The sequence below is a fragment of the Eschrichtius robustus genome, chromosome 3 (genome assembly GCF_028021215.1).
Source record: "Eschrichtius robustus isolate mEscRob2 chromosome 3, mEscRob2.pri, whole genome shotgun sequence".
Classification (NCBI taxonomy): Eukaryota; Metazoa; Chordata; class Mammalia; order Artiodactyla; family Eschrichtiidae; genus Eschrichtius; species Eschrichtius robustus.
In genome coordinates this window covers 146,233,195-146,250,601 of record NC_090826.1, presented here as the reverse complement: position 1 = coordinate 146,250,601, position 17,407 = coordinate 146,233,195, and the positions used below count along the sequence as shown (strand labels likewise).

The 17,407-nt window shown below is 40.4% G+C and overlaps 1 protein-coding gene across 1 annotated transcript in view; it reads left to right on the top strand.

The window, feature by feature from the left end:
• The first annotated feature begins 430 nt into the window (after positions 1 to 430).
• KCNK2 (potassium two pore domain channel subfamily K member 2) overlaps positions 431 to 17,407 on the top strand; it is a 139,643-nt gene continuing 122,666 nt past the window's right edge. Inside the window, exons 1-2 of the mRNA XM_068538420.1 lie at positions 431 to 479; positions 3,367 to 3,677. Coding sequence (XP_068394521.1) covers positions 431 to 479; positions 3,367 to 3,677 — 360 coding nt within the window. The remainder of the gene's footprint in view (positions 480 to 3,366; positions 3,678 to 17,407) is intronic.

Below are 17,407 nucleotides of genomic sequence, written 5' to 3'. Positions count from 1 at the left end.
GAGGAGGAGAGCGCTGCGGCGGCGGCGGCGGCGGCTGCTGGCCGGCGCGGGACCCGGGTCGCCGGCGCTCTCCTGGTGACCCGGGCCCGGCCGCAGGCGCGCGCGGGGGCGGCGGCGCCCCAGCCCAACTTGGCCTCGGCCTCGCCCTCTGCCCGGCCCGCCGGTGTCCCCTCCTTCCCGCGATTCCGTTTCTTCTCACGCTCCCCCCACCCTCCCTCCCGCGTCCAGCCCCGCTCTCCCCACCTTGTAAAACAAAGCCGGGGAAAATGCCTGCCCGTGCAGCTCGGAGCGCGCAGCCCGTCTCTGAATAAGAAGTGAGTACAATGGCGTGTTTGTAAAAGCTTCAAGTCCGTCTTTTTCAAAAACAAAAAAACCAAAAACCAAAAACAAAAACAAAAAAACCAAAAACATTGTGAATGCTGCATGCCTCATGCTTCCCAGCGCCTCGCAGGAGAGACCCGGCCATAGAGCAGGAGAAGGTGAGACCCCCCCAGGTACCCCCTTCCCCACCTCCCGCCGCGGGCTTTCAGCCCCAGCCAGTCCGGGGAGGGCTGCAAAAGCCCCGCCGGCAGCAAGCGGACGTTTTCCACCTTCGTTTCCCGTCCAAGGTGTTGGGTCATAATCTGGGGTTGGAGGCAAATCTATCCCCGGATCCTCTCCTGGCTGCTTCTCCCCACTCTCCCGCTGGTGCCTGGGGGTTTTGCATCTGCCTTGGGTATGGGTTTGGGACACTTGGGGGAGTTTCCGAAGGAGGAGGAGGGTCAGCTCTTGGGAGTAGCCGACGGGCAGGACGCATGGTGACCCTGGTCACACTTGTTGCCCGTTGCGTGGTGGTATAGGCAGTGGTGCTGAAAAAAGCTCATTTCTCCTGGTATTGAGTTGTCAGTTGTGGCCGGGAGCGAAGAAGACATACCTGGGTGAGGATGGGAGACCAGGATTAAGAGGACGCTGTGAGGTGCTGGGGGCAGAGAAGGGAGGTAGTGATGGTGCCGGGAGAGTGTGTGGAAGGGGTGAATCTTTGATTCCTTGTTCTAATGAGCTTCTCTTCATGATCATACATCAAACGACGTGGAGATGGAAACCCAGAGGTTTCCCCATATTAGACCGAGGGGAAAGGCTGTTGTTTTTTATTTTGGTATTTCACTAGTTTCTGCCCATTCTGCCTGCCAAATGTGCATTATATATATTTCTGCTAATTAAAAAATAAGGCAATAGCTTAAAAGAATTAAAATCCATCAGGAAATGTATTAGCTTAATAACACACAGACACAATCTTTTAAAATAAAATCTGTCCCCTTTCCCCCAAAGCATGTTAATACCTTAGTTTAGCACTGCAATCTAGGAGTAGGATTTGGGAGCATCAAGGTAAACAGTCTTGGTGTTTTCCAGTTCTGCAGACCAGAAACCAGTGATGTGAAAAATCAGAAATATGAGAGCCCAGAGAACTGGGGAGGAGAGACTTGGAAAGCTTCCTTCAGAGAGATAATATGGAGCTTCTATGTGATTTTCTGTTATTTTTATTCCAAAGATGGCTTAATTTTAGATTATGACCTTTATTTTTCACTGAGACTCACTAAGCAGCTTGCAGGTGGGGTGGAGTGGCTAGACAGCAGATGACAGTGATTTTAGCTGTTATCAACATTTCTGTTAAAATGTTTCAAAAAATTAAAACATTAAACACGTATCCAGTGCTAATTTTGGGTGAAGTTGCCTTTATGAATATCACATGTTAAAGGCGTCTGCTAGTTTGTGGCTTTATTTGGAGCAGCTGACTGTATCAGGAGGAAAATGTGTACATACCTGTTATAGCAGGTTGAACCATTGGAAACTGCTGAAATGAGTTGTACGTATGTGGAATCTCCGCTTGGAGCCAGGGGTACAGTTAAGTCATCAGAGCTCCAACTTCTCCTCAAAGTCAGAACCATTCAGAGTTTTGCTGATTGAGGAGCCCTCTGTTATCTGTCATCATTATACAACACTGCTTACTTAGGTCTGGTGCTTCACATAGCTTTGCTTGCAAAGCTACTTTCTGATGGGCAACAGATGATTTATGAACTCCAGCTGTGGTAGTCAAAAGAGGGCAGGGTATGTAGCCATGTGAAAATTGACACTTCTTATTTTCGAGTAATTTCAGGTTCCTGTAGGGTATTTGGGTGCAATTTCACAGATTATTTCTTGTATACTTACTTAAAAGTGTCTTTTAGATTAGGTTATCATTTTATTAAACCTGTATTATATACACTAAACTAATTTTACTTATATCTCTAAACAGTTACGGATGTTAAGTTGATTATTATGGTTGAGTTGATTTTTTTTTAAATCTTCCATCTTTCAGCCATTCTATTACCCCTTTTGGTTCAGTGTTGCCTTTCCAATCAAATATTCTGTAGTAGATGGCTTATTTTCCCCTTAGCAAGTGGAAGTCTAGTATCTCTTGAATTTTCTAAAAGGAAATCCATTAATGATATTTTTGAACAGCTGAGATGAATAATAAATGGATTTAGAGTCACCTCAGAATATATGGGAATTTGTAAGAGAACACATAAATCCACTCTAATGGAGCAATTAGCTCTGTACAGAGCATGTAGGGTCTAAGGTGTGAGACGATGTTTTTAATTTTTTTTCTTGATAATGTTCACTGTTGAAGGAACTTGTCATCTCTTGGCTGCACCTATGATTGTGTGCCAGAATGGGTAGCAATACTTTTGTTTTTTTAAAAGATGTCCGAGATTGAATAACAAAATACAGAGAATGATTAATCATGAGCCCACTTTGGAGGACAGCAAGAAGAAATGATTGAGCTATTGAGTGGTTTATTTGCCATCATGTTTTACCAGATAATTACTAACGTTCTACTTCGGGCAACAATGTTTGGATCGCAAATTCACTTACAATTCCTTTATTATAATGAATTTTTAAATAAAAATAGATAACGTTGTTTACACTGATTGCTTGTGGTATAGAGTGTTAAGTTCTTGAGAACAGGAATAATCCATTAGCCTTCTTTATGAGCACTCAAATATCTAGCTTAGTACCATCAACTCTTAGGAGTTCTGTAAATGTGTTGACTAGCACGTTGGACAGATATAAATTTTGAAATTAATTAGGAAGTCCTCAGGCATTCTTTTTTTTTTAAGGTTCTTAGTCCGCTTCCTGTTTTTTTCCTCCCATCGGAAACCCCAATAGCAGCAGAGAGCTAAGACCCAGCCCCTTTTCCTTGAACCCTTATATACTTCTGGTTTAGGCTCCGGAGCTTCCACCAGGAGAGCAAGCGGAGTTCAGTCCACCTTTGCTGACCCCTGAAAGAAACCGAGCCATCCCCCTCTAACCTCCTTCAACCTAACCTCCATTCTCTATCGTTGGCAGTGGCGGCCCCTGACTTACTGGATCCTAAATCTGCCGCTCAGAACTCTAAACCGAGGCTCTCGTTCTCCACGAAACCCACCGTGCTTGCTTCCCGGGTGGAGACTGACACGACCATTAATGTTATGAAATGGAAGACGGTCTCCACGATTTTCCTGGTGGTTGTCCTCTATCTGATCATCGGAGCCACAGTGTTCAAAGCGTTAGAGCAGCCTCACGAGATTTCCCAGAGGACCACCATTGTGATCCAGAAGCAGACGTTCATTTCCCAGCACTCCTGTGTCAATTCGACTGAGCTGGACGAACTCATCCAGGTAACTGGCACCCAGGAGTTGTTATTCCGTTTCCTCTGTGGGCAAAGACAAGTAAGAATAAGAGGCAATAACTCAGTACTAGGCCCTCCGATGTGCCTGTGGGGTCGTCTCCCACTTTTCTCCTTAGTGTAGACCTCTTGGCCACAGTTTCTTTTTCTCTTTATTGCACTCCCTCCCTCTTTTATTACTTCTGCCATCTTTTCTTCTCCTTTTCCTTTATTTCTCCCGCTCCCTGCTCCTTCTCATCCTCTTCTGCTCTTGTGTTTCTCTATTTCTGTCCTGTTGTCACCCTGCTTTCTTTTCCTTTGTCTTGTCTTAGAACTGCCAGTGGACAGTTCTGTGAACACAGGGTTACCTTGCTGGAGGCCCTCAGGGTTAGAGAACCACTGCCGACTGAGAAACTTTGCTGTGGCAAATGAGGGGAAAATATAAGGCAGAAAAAGTGCAGTAATCATGGCAGTGGCTATCATAAGATAGAAAAGATGAGTTTGTGGTGGATACATCTCATGGCTAACAAGCCATAGCTCACTTCTTTAATCTAGCCAAAGTATAACTCTGATAACTGCCTTTTTTAGGTGTCTGGGGAGAAGTGATTAATCATTGCTTCTCTAAACCCCAACTAAAAACAATTTACTAGCAACACGGAAAAATGGAGTTTTTGAATAAAAACTAATTTAGTTTTAATTTACTCTATAATAGCAGAACAGTATCCTTATGGAAAAACGTTTTTTAAAAGAAATTTAATCCCAAAATGATTTAAAAATTTCAGTCAGGCTCTTTCGAGATGGCTATATTTTTGTTGTAGATTTCTTTTGTTTAAAACAAATCATTGGTCCAACCAAGAATTTTGGTCAAGAAGAAAGCCCTAGAATTTTCTTTCAAGGAGAGATCTGACTGATGAAAACATTTTAATGGTACATATATTCATTTTCCTATAGAGCCTATTTTTCTTACCAGGTTTATGTCAAATGGGATTAAAAACCATCTGTGAGTCATCAACTGAGCAGTTTCTTCCTCATCTTATGTTTGGTTTTACATCATTTGAGTGAGTTGGAATAGTCGATTGAGGGAAGAAATTATTATTGATTTTTATCCAGTTTCTTGTTCTACGACCTTTCCTCTTTTATTCCCTCTTGCCGTGGATCCCCAAATGTCCTCCATAGCCCTCTCTATTTATAGAATACAAGTTCTCGTTCAAGTTTTATTGAAAGCTATCAAAGCTAGTACTCTCTGATCCTCATTTAGCTCCTACCACATTCAGACACTTCTGCATCTCACCTATTTGATTAAATTTTGGAAAGGTTCTTCAGATAATTAGATACTGAATTCCCTACTATTTGTAGATGATGGTGCCATTTTCAGTATTGACAGTGAACCTGCCAAATAATATTATCAGTCCAGCCACCGCATTGTCTGTTCCTGCATAAGATCACTTCCACTTCACTCTTGATTTGTGCCCATCATCCTTAGAGGTACAGAAAATCTTTAAAGAGTCCCCACTTCCCTTGGGTTTTAGAAGAAGAGCTCTATGTTATTTTGGTGGAGGGAGCATGGAGTCGTGGTAAAAGCCTAAACTGTGGGATCGGATAGGACGTTTTAAATTCCATTTGAGTACTTTCCTAGAGTTGTCATCTTCAACAAGTAATTTTCCTCTCTAAGCTTTAGATCTATCTAGAGTGAGGGAAGAAAACCTATCAAGTAAGGTTGCTGTAAGGAGTAAAGAGATAATCCGTGGAAGGCATTTAGGTGCTCAAGAAGTGTTAGGTTTACTTGCTGTTTTTGTTATTTTTCCTTCTCTGCTTACCTCTTAATTGGGTGGAAGCATCTGATTCAGGTAATTGCATACTTACCTTCTCAAGTGAGGTTGTTTGTCTTGGGCAGGAAAAAAAATGCTACATTGTTTTTGGAGTGAACACAAACAGAGCTCAATATATGACCTAATTATTTTTCTTTTTGCTGTACACAGGCAATCCATTTTAGCTTTATTAATATTCATTGCCGATTGAGGATCTTTGCTTCTTAAAAAATCTTAAGGATTTTGGTGCTTATTGAGTGTTTTTAAATGCAGAGGTTTGCCTGTTATTTATTGTCATATCACTCACCTTTATAACCCTATGGTTTTAATAAATTATTTTTTTCTCTTTGAACATAATTTCTTCTTGTAAAAGAAGTCTTTATAGTGGCATGGCTCCAAGGATCAAGCTCAGTGTCTAAATAGGGAGGAAAGCAAATGAGCCAGGATTCATATATTAGAATTACATTTCATTTGTATGGTTCTCATAAATTTCCAAGTGTTTTTCCCGTGTTTATTTTCCCTTTTAATCCTCCCTTAAAACCTCATGAGCGGGTATATTAGGCAGAAATATCACAGCATTAAGGATTAGGAGGCTAAGAAACCGAATGATTTACCCCAGATAGTATCTTTAGGATGAGAGTTCAGGTCTTCAGAATCTTGGTCTGGCTTTATTCCTAGGAGTCTCCACTCTTCCAGGGCTTTCAGTGCTGAGGGGAAAATAGTTGGAGAAGTTAGAAGTTCAGTCCTTGTGTTGGTGGAGAAGGAATTCTGGATTCCTTTTGTGAATAGTGGGCAAAGAGGAGGAAGTGGGTAGTCAGGCAGTAAGGCCAACGTCAGGTACAGTTAACCTAATCTGGCCTCCAGTTATTAATTACACCTCTGGGTGGGTGATGGTAACCTCATTCCATGCTGTGGTTGTATCACAGGGTAGCCTAGGCTTGGGGGCAGGGTGGGCGGGGTGTGGGGGGAGATTGGGAAATGGAGCATTAAGGCACATGAGAGCAACTTCCTTTTCTGCTATCGAGTCCCATCGTGTGTGTTCAATCTAAGTGCTGTTTGGTTTTTTAAAATATTTATTTATTTATTTGGTTGCACCGGTCTTAGTTGCGGCATGCGGGATCTTTGTTGCGGCATGTGGGCTCTTAGTTGCGGCACATGGGATCTAGTTCCCTGACCAGGGATTGAACCCGGGCCCCCTGCTTTGGGAGCATGGAGTCTTAACCACTGGACTGCCAGGGAAGTCCCTAAGTGCTGTTTTTGACAAAGACCCTCTAAAGCAAGATTGAGGTGGTGGCAGAGATATCAAGACAAAGGGATCTTTTCTGGGATGAAATATTTTGAAAACTTTGACTTTTCAACTTCCATTACATTTGTTAGTGTGATGCCAGTACAGAAAAATATATGGAAACCTTTTTAAGTTTCAAGAGTCATGAATACCATTAACAATAGCCAAATTTTAATGAGCACTTACGATGTGCGAGGCACTATTTTAATCCCCTTTCCATGTATTAGCTCCTTTAATTCTCTTAAACAACCCTATGAGGTATGTGCCTTATTATCTATATTTAACTTAGGTGGAAACTGAGAGGGAGCTAATTTTCCAAGAGCTAATTTTCCAAAAGGTAGAGTGCACTGTTATTCAAAGCTAAATGGACAGACTCCAGAGCTTATGATTTTAGCTCCTATATTTACTGCCTCTAAAAAAATTTAATAAACATTGAAGTTTGCTGTCAAGTTCCCTATTATTCTGTATATTAGAGTGTAATGAATATCAAATTATAGTCCTCTGTACATCGTGATTTACATTATATAACATATCTCTCTCCATATATATGGAGAGTATATAACCTGGATTTTAATATTCTTTTTGGACAACACTTCCTGGTTTTCTCCTGTTTGAATGTCGTAAACCAGTAGAGGCATGGTTATATTAGATATACCTGGTTTTAATCTAGTTATTTCCATGTTTGCTGAGTCAATTCTGAGATTAAAAAACGGGGCAAAAATCTATGATCTATACATTGATAATAAAAACATCTTATGGGAGATTTGACTTTTGTTTTATCGTTTGAGCTCTGCGCCCCTGTGAGGTAGGTAGGGAAGGTATTCTATCCACTTTTTGGGTGAAGAAACTGACACATTTCACAAGGTCATGTGGTGACCTCAGGTCTAGATCTTTGGAGTCTTCCAGTTGAGGGGATTATATTCTCTGCACTGTTCCCTCTTCTCAATTTTGTTCTTACTGCTTCATTCAGTGGCATTTATTGAGCACTTCCAGTGTGTTGACCTTTGCGCTGGATATTGAGCCAAGTAAAATGATGGGGAAAAACATGGCTTCTCTTAAATTACTCTCTCCTTCAGAGTCAATGCAGGAGACTGCTATAAACTTAGTTATAATAGAACTACTTGCAGATTGGAGCTGGGCTACTGAGGAAGAAGTTAACCACCCAGTGAGAGTTGGGAAGACACAGAAGAAGAGGTGAAAGGGAAACTGGATTTTAAGTGTGGAGTCAGTGCTCTCTGGAGGAAAAATTGGAATCAGTAGATGTTCTAGGCAGAGGGCATGGTGCAACTGAATTGTCTGGGTGTAACTGAATTGTCTGGGTGTGAGGGGCAGCGGCGTGAGCAAGTCTAACAGAGTAGAGAAAGGCCTCTTATTCCACAGGAAGGAGGTGGGCTTTACCCTAGGCCTATTCCCCTCCAGCTGGAGTAGATGCGCCATTGAGGGCATTGGTTGTATACCGTGGGATACTTGGAGCTACATGCCTTCCTAGAATGCCAATGAACTAGACTTTAAAAAAAAAAAAAAAGAAAAACATTGTTTTATACTAATTGTATAAGCATGTATTCATTCATAGATATTTATTGAATTCTTGTTGAATTCCATGTGCGTTGTCGCAGGCACTGAAATACAGTAGAGAATAAAACACATGAAAATTCTTGCCCTTGGCGAGCTTGCATTTTACTGGGGGAGGATGGTATGTTAGTGATAAGTCTCAGGAGAAAAAAATAAAGTAGTGAAGAGGGGTGGGAAATGTTGGATGGTCTTGGTGATTAATTTTAGATAAGGTCACTGATAAGGTGACTTTTAAGTGAAGGGCGTGAGGGAATTAGCCAAGGGGCTGTCTGGGGAATAACACTCAGCAGAGGGCCCAGCATATCCCAAAGATGAGAGCATTCCTGGCCTGCAGAGGAACAGCAAGGATGCTGGGAGGGCGTGGTAGAAGATGATGTCAGGCAGGTAATGAGGGCCAAGTCCTGTAGGGCCTTGTAAGTGAGAATCAGGAGTTTGGCTTTTTAGTACGGATGAGTGTTCTATTCTGGCTTATGTTTCACCAGGATCACTCTGGCTGCTGAGTTCAGAATAGACTGCAGGAGGCCACGGGCAGAAACAGAGGGAGCAGTTATGAGGCTGTTGTAATAATCCTGGTGATGGATAAGGGGAGCTTGAAGTAAGGTTGTTGTAGAGAAAGTTGTGAGATATGGTCAGATTCTGGATGTATCTTGGAAGGAGAGCCAATGAGACTTACTGACGGACAGGATGGGCGGGGCAAAGGTGAGGAGTCAAAGATAACCCCAACATTTTTGTCCTAAGAAACTAAAAGAATACAGTTCCCATTTTTCTGAGATGAAGAGGAGTGCAGGGGGACCTGGATTGGGGGTGATGTCAGGAGCTTAGTTTGGGGCACTAATCGTGTCCATTAGACGGGCTTCGATTATTGAAGAAGATTCACAGGACCCCACATAACAGTGCTTACAGATCTATAGCATAATGTAGGAACATGGTGCAGTACAACAACAGCACCCAAATAAGGATCTGCACCACAGGCAAGGGTCATATCGCAGCCTGGGGTCTGGTGGGGCCAGGAGCCAGCTGGACTTGTCCTCCCTCTGTAAGGCCATGCCAGGCCATACTCCTCTCTTGGATCAAGAACCACCAGTGTGTGCACAGAACATTGTGGGCCAGGGAGACCAGAATGGCGTCTTGGCTGGAGTTTCTGATCCCCCGCTGGTCACGTAGGCATTTTCTTGCTATATAACCAGCCTCAGTGGCAGTGCTTTCCAGGAGTCTCTCTGAGACCAGGTGCAAATCATCCATCACAATGTTATCCATAAATAATGCTGACAAGCTGGTGCTAACCTCCCTGAAGCTCCTCAGGTTATGGTTATAAAACAGTACTCTTGATCAGAGTGTCTCATGCCTTTACCAAGGGACAGTGTTGTGTGGGTACTTTAGCCCAACGGCTCAGGCCAATTCCAGGCCAGCACAGTCAAGTTAAATTTGAAATGCCTGTGAGGACATCCAAGGGTAGATGTTGAGTAGGATGCTGGAAATGCGAGTTTGGTCTTTGGGGGAGGGGTCAGGCTAAAGATATACTTTTGGAAGTCATCATTATACCGAAAGCATTTAAAGTCAAGACGTTGGATGAAATCACCTGGAGAATGAGTGCAGGTTGAGATGAGCAGAGATTCTAGTATGACCCCAGGAGCACTTCAACATGTAGAGGTTGCTGAGGAACAGATCCAAAGTCTGCGTGAATGACTGATTTACAACCTAAGATTTCAAGGATGTTCCTCTTGTTTTAGCAAGATATATCACCCTATGCCCCCAGGCCTCTTAAGGTTTCTTTTTTCTTTGCCTGTAGGAACCCTTTAAAAGAAACATTTAAAAAGTATGTCTCTAGGCATGGGAGCCACTGAAAGTGTTTGAATAGGGGAGCCCAATTATGTTTTGGATTATGGCTCTCTTAATGGCAAATGGGATGGTTTAGCATATGAAAGGCATGCTTAGAACTGATTGTATATGGTGGTGAGTGATACTATCTGATTCCGTATACAATGGTTTGGTGGCTGTTATTGTAGTTTGTATAAGCATCCAGGTATATTAAATATTTGGCTTCACTTTTGGAAAGCATATGTTCATCTTTGATCATTTTATTTATGGACACAAAATCATGTTGTCCAGAAGGCATCTAAAAGGGCTGTCTTTTGTTATCAGTGATTTTACTTTTCCTGTTCAATATTTTGGATGAATTTAGACTTTAGGAACCCGATTCTAACAAAAAAATTGCCTGAAAAATATTTAAACATCCCATAAATACTTTACGTCCTTTGGGTTAATCTCTGGAAAAAGCATTTTTAGATGGCGTAATGTGTAAACTTCTAGTAGCTTGGATTATTTTAGCAGATTATCTAGGAGTCGCTTAAAGGACTGGGCTACAAGGGTGAGGATTACTCAAGAGTGCTGTTTTCATAGTTAGAAGAGGGAGTTAGGTATCAAGGGTGATACAGAAGTCTTAAAGAAAACCTTGTCAGTTTCCAGTTTTCCTGGGACTCTCCCATTTGCTACTTTTTTAGTGGGATAACTTATGTTTGCCTCCCATCCCAGCCCCTATTTTCATGCTATCTTGACTTTCAGAGTGAAAGAATGAAAAGGGAAACACTTTTTCCATGTGTAAGTACATCCAGTAACAATTGAGATAGTTTGATTCACTGTTTTCTAATTATACTTAGGTTTTTATTATAAAACATAAAAGTAGTTGTCAGAAAATGATTTTATCTCCAAAGGATATATGAAACTTAACTAGTTAATATTGGTAAAAAAAAAATAGTAAAGTGCTATATGAATATTATATATCAATAAAATATCACCCAAACTGATATGATTAAAAAGGAATATTATTTTAAAATAATAGCTAGGACATTATTTGATAGCTGGAATGGTTATTGCAGAGGGAGCAAAATTATTCTGCATATACATTGTAATACATTTAAAAATATTTTTTGGCTGACAATTTCTTTGGTCTAAACTTAAAACATGACTTAAATGTAAAGCTCAATAAAATAGTATTAGAGTGAAGTTTGACTAGTATAGATCTGTCCATAGCAATTATGATGGTGGCTCTAAAATTCTTAGAGTTGTACATTCCGTATTTTCATTTTATCATATATTTGAATACCGTTTTGCATGTTAAGGTATATTTTATGTAATTCACACATCCCCTGACATGTATATATTAATTCACATTTGCAAAGTGAGGAAACTGAGGCACAGACAGATTAGGTGCCTTGCAGTTCAGAAAGAGACAGAATGGTACCTTGATTAGATGATTCTTCCTTGTGACTCCATCTCCAGGGCCTTTTGCTTAGATACTTAACACAGGAATGTGTGTACCACAATGTCTAGTGATAGTAAATACCCAATAAATATTTAGTTCAAGGCTATATCTCTTTAAAAAGTACTTATATATGTATTCTGTTTTGTTTGGTCAGGAAACAGAGAGGTTATTCTTCATCATCCCCCTTTTGTAGATAAGCGAACTGAGGCACAGAATGTTTAACCCCAGGTCACGCAGCCTTTTTTGGCTTGAGATGCTGAAAGTGGCACAGCGAGCATTACAGTTGCAGAGCTGTCGTTCAGGTGACTCTATAGCTCGTTTCCATTGTTCCAGAAGGCCTTTTTAGGAGTGACATTATTCTGTTGTGTTTTCTCCGTGGGATCCCCTTTTATCTAACCCCACAAACTAAATCAGATTTCTGACTTGTGCATCTAGGGTACGCTTGCTTCATTTTAAGTTGCTGGTGCATCTGGCACATCCATGCTGTAGTAGCAAAGACCAGCAGCAGAAGATACAGCAGGTCTGTAAATGTGAAGGCAAAATATATACTTGTGGAGAATGAGAGTACAATTATAAGGCCACAATGAGCAACTAAAATATTATGCAGAAACGTGTGTGGTTGGACACTAGTCATGCTGAAGCCTGAGCAGGGGAGGAAAGCCTGAGCAGGTGAGGTCAGGGAAGGTGATTTAAAGCTGGAGGATTCTTACCTGAATGGAAGAGGTGGACAGGAGTGGAAAGAGAAAGAGCAGAGGGAAACAGTTATAAGAACACACTAAGTTAACATTCTATCTATAGGATTATAGCACTTTTACTCCTTTCTTGGTTTCTAACATCCACAAAGTATTAATAGTATCTTGTACCAAATCCAGGTGATACCAGAAGGTATCAAGAAGAAAGTAACATCTGAAATCCTTCCCTCCAGAGTTGGCCAAGACCTCTCTTTAGGCATTATACACAAATGGAATAGACTGAAGGGTGTGTGTGTGTGTTGGTGTATACACACACATATGCATCTCTCCACACAGAATTGTACACACATGGGATCACATATGCATGCCATTTTGCCATCTCCAGTTTTTGCTCACCATTGTGTAGGGGATGATTCAGGAATATTCCAAGTCTTCATGTTAGCTATTGTCTGAAGGGTTTTGACATAGAGGACCTGACACAGAGTACTACCACTCCCCACATCCCTTGTGGTGGGGGATTTAGATTCCCTTATGGTCCTTTGGTCGAAAAGCTTCATTCTCTTAATAAGTGATGAATAGAAGAAACCGAAGTATTGACTGAAGAGTTCAAGTATGGAGTATTGAAGAGTATAGAAGAATAGAACCTGTGGCATTGCAAAAGAGGAGAAGTACTCATCTACTTGTAGATCTTGTTGTAGTAGAACTGCTACATCCTGAAATGTTTTCATTTCAGGAAATAAATGATGGTTCCTTTCAGTCGTGCTATTGGGATCCTCCTATTTTGTTATTTATTAAGTATTCACATAGGTTAGGTAATATCCTTTTCAGTAAGGGAATGAGATGATGTTTTCTAACTTTTTCAGCTATTTCCCTGCCTTTCATTTTTATGAACATTTGAATATCTTGGCTGAATCAAGAATAGTAGTTCATCTAGCTTAGTATTTCTTACTCTTAACTATCTAAGGAACATATAAAAACAGTGCCTCAGTTCCCTTTATAAAGCCAGCTTTAAAAAGGACAACTGTACCCAGTGCCTCATGACATTATGAAAAATCTGTCATGGATCTAATATTCATAAGCTTAATTTATCTAAACTGTTTGACTATAACCACATTTCACCTTGTACCTTCTCTTGAGATAAGCGTCTTACATTCTACTCAAAGTTTTTCTTTTTATTTGCTCTTTTATAAAATTACATCCTTTAAGTTTTAAGCCATTTGCTTAGCGAATTTAGCAAACAAAGTCATGAAATTCCCTTCTACGGAGAGGGACACTGTCTTTTTTATCTTCATCCCCTACCACATGTAGAATTCATTCTTCCTCAACTCTGTATGCTTTTGTAATCCGTGATATTGTGTGTCTTGGGTCTTTGCCTTTCTGGTAGTCTTGTTTTTTCATCTCTTCCTTAGCACTTACAGTGTCTTCTTGATTATTTTACTTATCATTTTTTGAACTGCTTTCTGCTCAGTTAACATTTTGAGAAGTGTCAATTAGAGCTGTGGGCAGTATTCCAGAAGAGGAGGAATCATAATGTAGCACAAAAGTGGCTTTCTGTTTTAATTCTTTCCTTGTCCTTTTTTTCCCCTGTTTTATTTCTATTACCTCTCTGATGATGCCTAGTGTTTCGTATGTTGTTGTTGTTGAATGATGTCCTCAGGCAAAGAATTGCAGTGACTTGAGGCTTCTTGTAGGTTACTGAAAACACTATTTGAAAAGGGTAGCCTGGGTTATTTTCTCCCAAATCCATTAGTTTTCACTTGACAAAGATGAGCCTCAGTTCTCATTTGTGTGCCTCTTTACCCAGGCATGTGAGATTTTAAAAATTCAATTGAACATCAGGCATTTCACAGATCATGGTAGTATTTCCACACTTTGATATTTCCCTTTTTAGTGTAAAATTAAAACTGCAGAACAGATACTTAGATTTACATTTATCCCTTCAAATATATATTTATTATACCTACATTTTTTAAACTATTAAAACCTTTTCTTTTAGACCTGTAACCAAACATACCCATTTTTTTTTATTTTCCCATTTTTATAAAGAACATTTTTTCTCAGTCTTTAGTACATACTTTTCTATTTATGACTACTTACATTTTGCTAATTAATTTTTCTCTATGTCCTTACGTACTCCCTTATAATAGCTTTTGGATCGGCGAAGCATACTTTCTCTATACAGTACTGCTTTATTTTTACCCCGTGATTAGTTAACTTGCATATGTGTTCAGAAATATTCTTTATGTGCTTTCACTCTGTTTTGCTTTTAGTTTTTCTCAGAAAACTCCAGTTTATTTAGAACTTACTGTTACGTATAAGTGAGAGAGCTCCAATTAGTCTGTAATTAGTCCTCGGTTTATAGTAATGTTAAGTGAAAGTGCCAATATTTGCAGATTGTTAAAAGTATGTATTTTTTTAGGGGTACCTAAGGAATCAAAATTTACCAGAGGCTTGTAGAAGTAAAATGTGTTCTCTGGTGATGTAGCAATTCAGGGAACTTTGGGAAATAAGTAAAGCAATGAATGTGAGTACTGTGAAAAGGGAGAAGAATCTCAGTAGACACCGTTACATGGCCACATGGGTTGCAGTGATGCATATTTCAGGAAAAAGAATCTTTAATTCTTAAATTTTCCATTTTTAGGGTCCCAAGATAGTTTCTTGGCTGTTGTAAAGTCCCTTTTCTACAGTTATGCATCTCTTCTTATTTTGCTAAAACTCACTTAGAGGAGTATGGGGAGTCATTAGAAACTCGTAATTGCTAAAACAGGACATGTTCCTTTTGGGCAAATGAAAAGTTCTCCTTTCCTGTCACTGTTATTCATACACTATAGAGGGTGATTTGAAAACGTTTGATTTAAGTGACAGGTACACTAAAATGAACTCCACTGTCCTTGGACATATGTGCGATCAGCACAAGAGTGAAACTAATGGTACCAGGGAAGCAGATTCTGAGATTTATGGGTGAAGAGACACTGGTTGGTGTCCATTTAGACGTTTTGGTGTTAACCCCGAGAGCAGAGGTACCTCACTTCTCCTCCATATTTGAAGGGGAGACCTTAGGGAGGTTTTCTGTTAACCCAAGGGTCACCACCCCATGGGTCTGTGGTGCTGTGTGTTTCCAACAGAGTGATAGTGTGGTCAGGATTCACTAACAGATTTCCAAGCAAGGCAAGCCCAAATGGACTAGAAAGGAGAAACATCCTTATTAGATGGATTTAGGATTCTTATCTTTTATTTTGCAGGGGAAGTAAAGGGAAGGTCTTATTTTCCTTAAAATAGCCACGGAGATGCGTACAAATTATGTTCGTTAGTGGGCAGCATATTTTCACATAGCAGCATCTCAGATGATCGGGACCCAGGTGTTTGTTGAGCAAAGAAGAAGCTAGTGAATATGGCAGAGGTCTTCTTAGCTTTGACTTTAAAGCTTGATCTAGGGCTTGTGCTTTTTTCTGGTAAAGTAGAATTTACAATGTTAATTACCTACCAGTCTGTAAGGAAATTTAAATGTTGCTGGGTGCAGTTCTGAAGTTCCTGTTGCATGAGGGAGGGGTTAGTGAGGGTTTCTTTGAACACCTGTTTTTCTCTTGCTTCTCAGGAGGTAGGCAGGCTGCTGCTATTTTCCATTTGTCCTAGTCCATGAACAAATCATCAAATGATTTACTCCCAGTTTTTATTAAATAAAATTTTATGAGACAAAATTACATTTTGATAAGTCAAAGTAACTTATCACTCGTACAGGAAAACAAAATTGATTTGCAGCATAGTTTTGTGAATCTGAATTTTTTTGGACATTTGGACACACACTGGCCATCCTGAGTTCTCTTTCTGCATCCTCACTCTGAAACATTTTTGCATTCATCTGTCACGTTCAGGTAGCATATCAGCTATTAGAGAGACCTGAGGTAAGACGGTGTAAAGACCTACTCATCTAAAGGAAGAGGTAGTTAAAATGCACATTCAGTCATTTATTCATTCTGCATGTAATGTTTTTTAAGAGGTGTAGTTTTAAGCAAGGGGAGTCATCAACATAGAACTATACTGACAGAGTCCTGCTCTCATGAAGCTTCTATCCTAGTGGGAAGTGACTAAAAATAAACTAAGAAGTAGCTGAACAAGATAATTTCAGGAAGTACAAATGTTCCGAAGACTAAAGAATGACCCAGTGAGATGGAATGATGGGAGCAGGGCTCCTCTAGAAGGGCTGTGTTTTCTCTGAGCTGGTGACCTTGGGATGAGGTTTGAATGAGGGAGTCAGTCATGTAGAGATCTTGGGAGGAAGCGTTTGAGGAGGAGTAGGCAGCAAATGCAAAGGTGGGAGCATTCTTGGTGTGTCCTAGGGCCTATGCAAACACCGGTGTGGTTGGCCCATCATTCGTGAGTTGAGGGAAACAGGCCAAAGCCTCATAGGTCTTCATTAGTGGTCTAGGTTTTGCATGCAATGGAAATTGACAAATAGAAAGTTTAGAAAGAAACAAACATAATTATATCATAATTGTGCTAGGCAAAAAATGTGGTGACTTAGGGGGATTAGAAAGATTAGTTGGAGAAATTTTAATGAAAGTTGATTTTGTGAAGAATTTTAAATAAGGGGGGACAAACAGGGTTTGGGCTAGTAGGATAGGAGCCCTTCAGGAAGATGTGCTCAAGGGCGATGATCCTGGAAATGTGTGTACTTTTGGGGGAAACGTAAGGGAGAGGGGAGATGGCTGAGTGTTCTGAAGCTGATACTAGATAGTCAACTTAATGTGTCTAAGATTCATTGAAAAGAAGATCACTTTAATGAGCATAGATAATTGCTAGATGATTTGCACGGGCTCTGTGTGGCAGAAGCCCTTCATTTTATTTAATTTATTTTTTTATTTTTTTATTTTTATTTTTTTTTAAAGTCTACCTATTTATATTAGGATGCACTCTTTATTTATTTATTTATTTATTTATTTATTTATTTATTTATTTATTTATTTATTATTTATGGCTGTGTTGGGTCTTTGTTTCTGTGCGAGGGCTTTCTTTAGTTGCGGCAAGTGGGGGTCACTCTTCATCGCAGTGCGCGGGCCTCTCACTATCGCGGCCTCTCTTGTTGCGGAGCACAGGCTCCAGACGTGCAGGCTCAGTAGTTGTGGC